The sequence below is a fragment of the Penaeus monodon genome, chromosome 27 (assembly GCF_015228065.2).
Source record: "Penaeus monodon isolate SGIC_2016 chromosome 27, NSTDA_Pmon_1, whole genome shotgun sequence".
Classification (NCBI taxonomy): domain Eukaryota; kingdom Metazoa; phylum Arthropoda; class Malacostraca; order Decapoda; family Penaeidae; genus Penaeus; species Penaeus monodon.
Window position 1 is genome coordinate 24,306,825 of NC_051412.1, and position 300 is coordinate 24,307,124.

The 300-nt window shown below is 48.3% G+C and overlaps 1 protein-coding gene across 1 annotated transcript in view; it reads left to right on the forward strand.

The window, feature by feature from the left end:
* The window catches only part of LOC119590703, a gene marked incomplete in the record, with an annotated part of 10,254 nt that overhangs the window by 4,782 nt on the left and 5,172 nt on the right, over positions 1-300 (forward strand). The window contains 1 exon segment of the mRNA XM_037939389.1: positions 114-290. Coding sequence (XP_037795317.1) covers positions 114-290 — 177 coding nt within the window.

The window sequence follows — 300 nt, forward strand, 5'->3', positions numbered from 1 at the left end:
CGATCGGAATCGATCAATATATATGCCCAATGTAATAATAGAAATGTATAATAGCAATAAAAGATATATGACCACAGGAAACAAAAGAAAAATGCATGCGTTCCCTCCCACAGGAGATCAGGTGGATGGTGGGCGTGTGGCTTGCGTGGGCGGCCGTGAGCATCGGCATGCAACTTCTGTGGTTCTGCATCACCCTCCCCTACACCCCCTCCATCAGGGGGTTCGCTTCCTTTTTCCAGCTGGTTTGGGGCATCCACTATTTCATTGTGATTAAGACGCACTTCACCAGGGTAAGGTTGG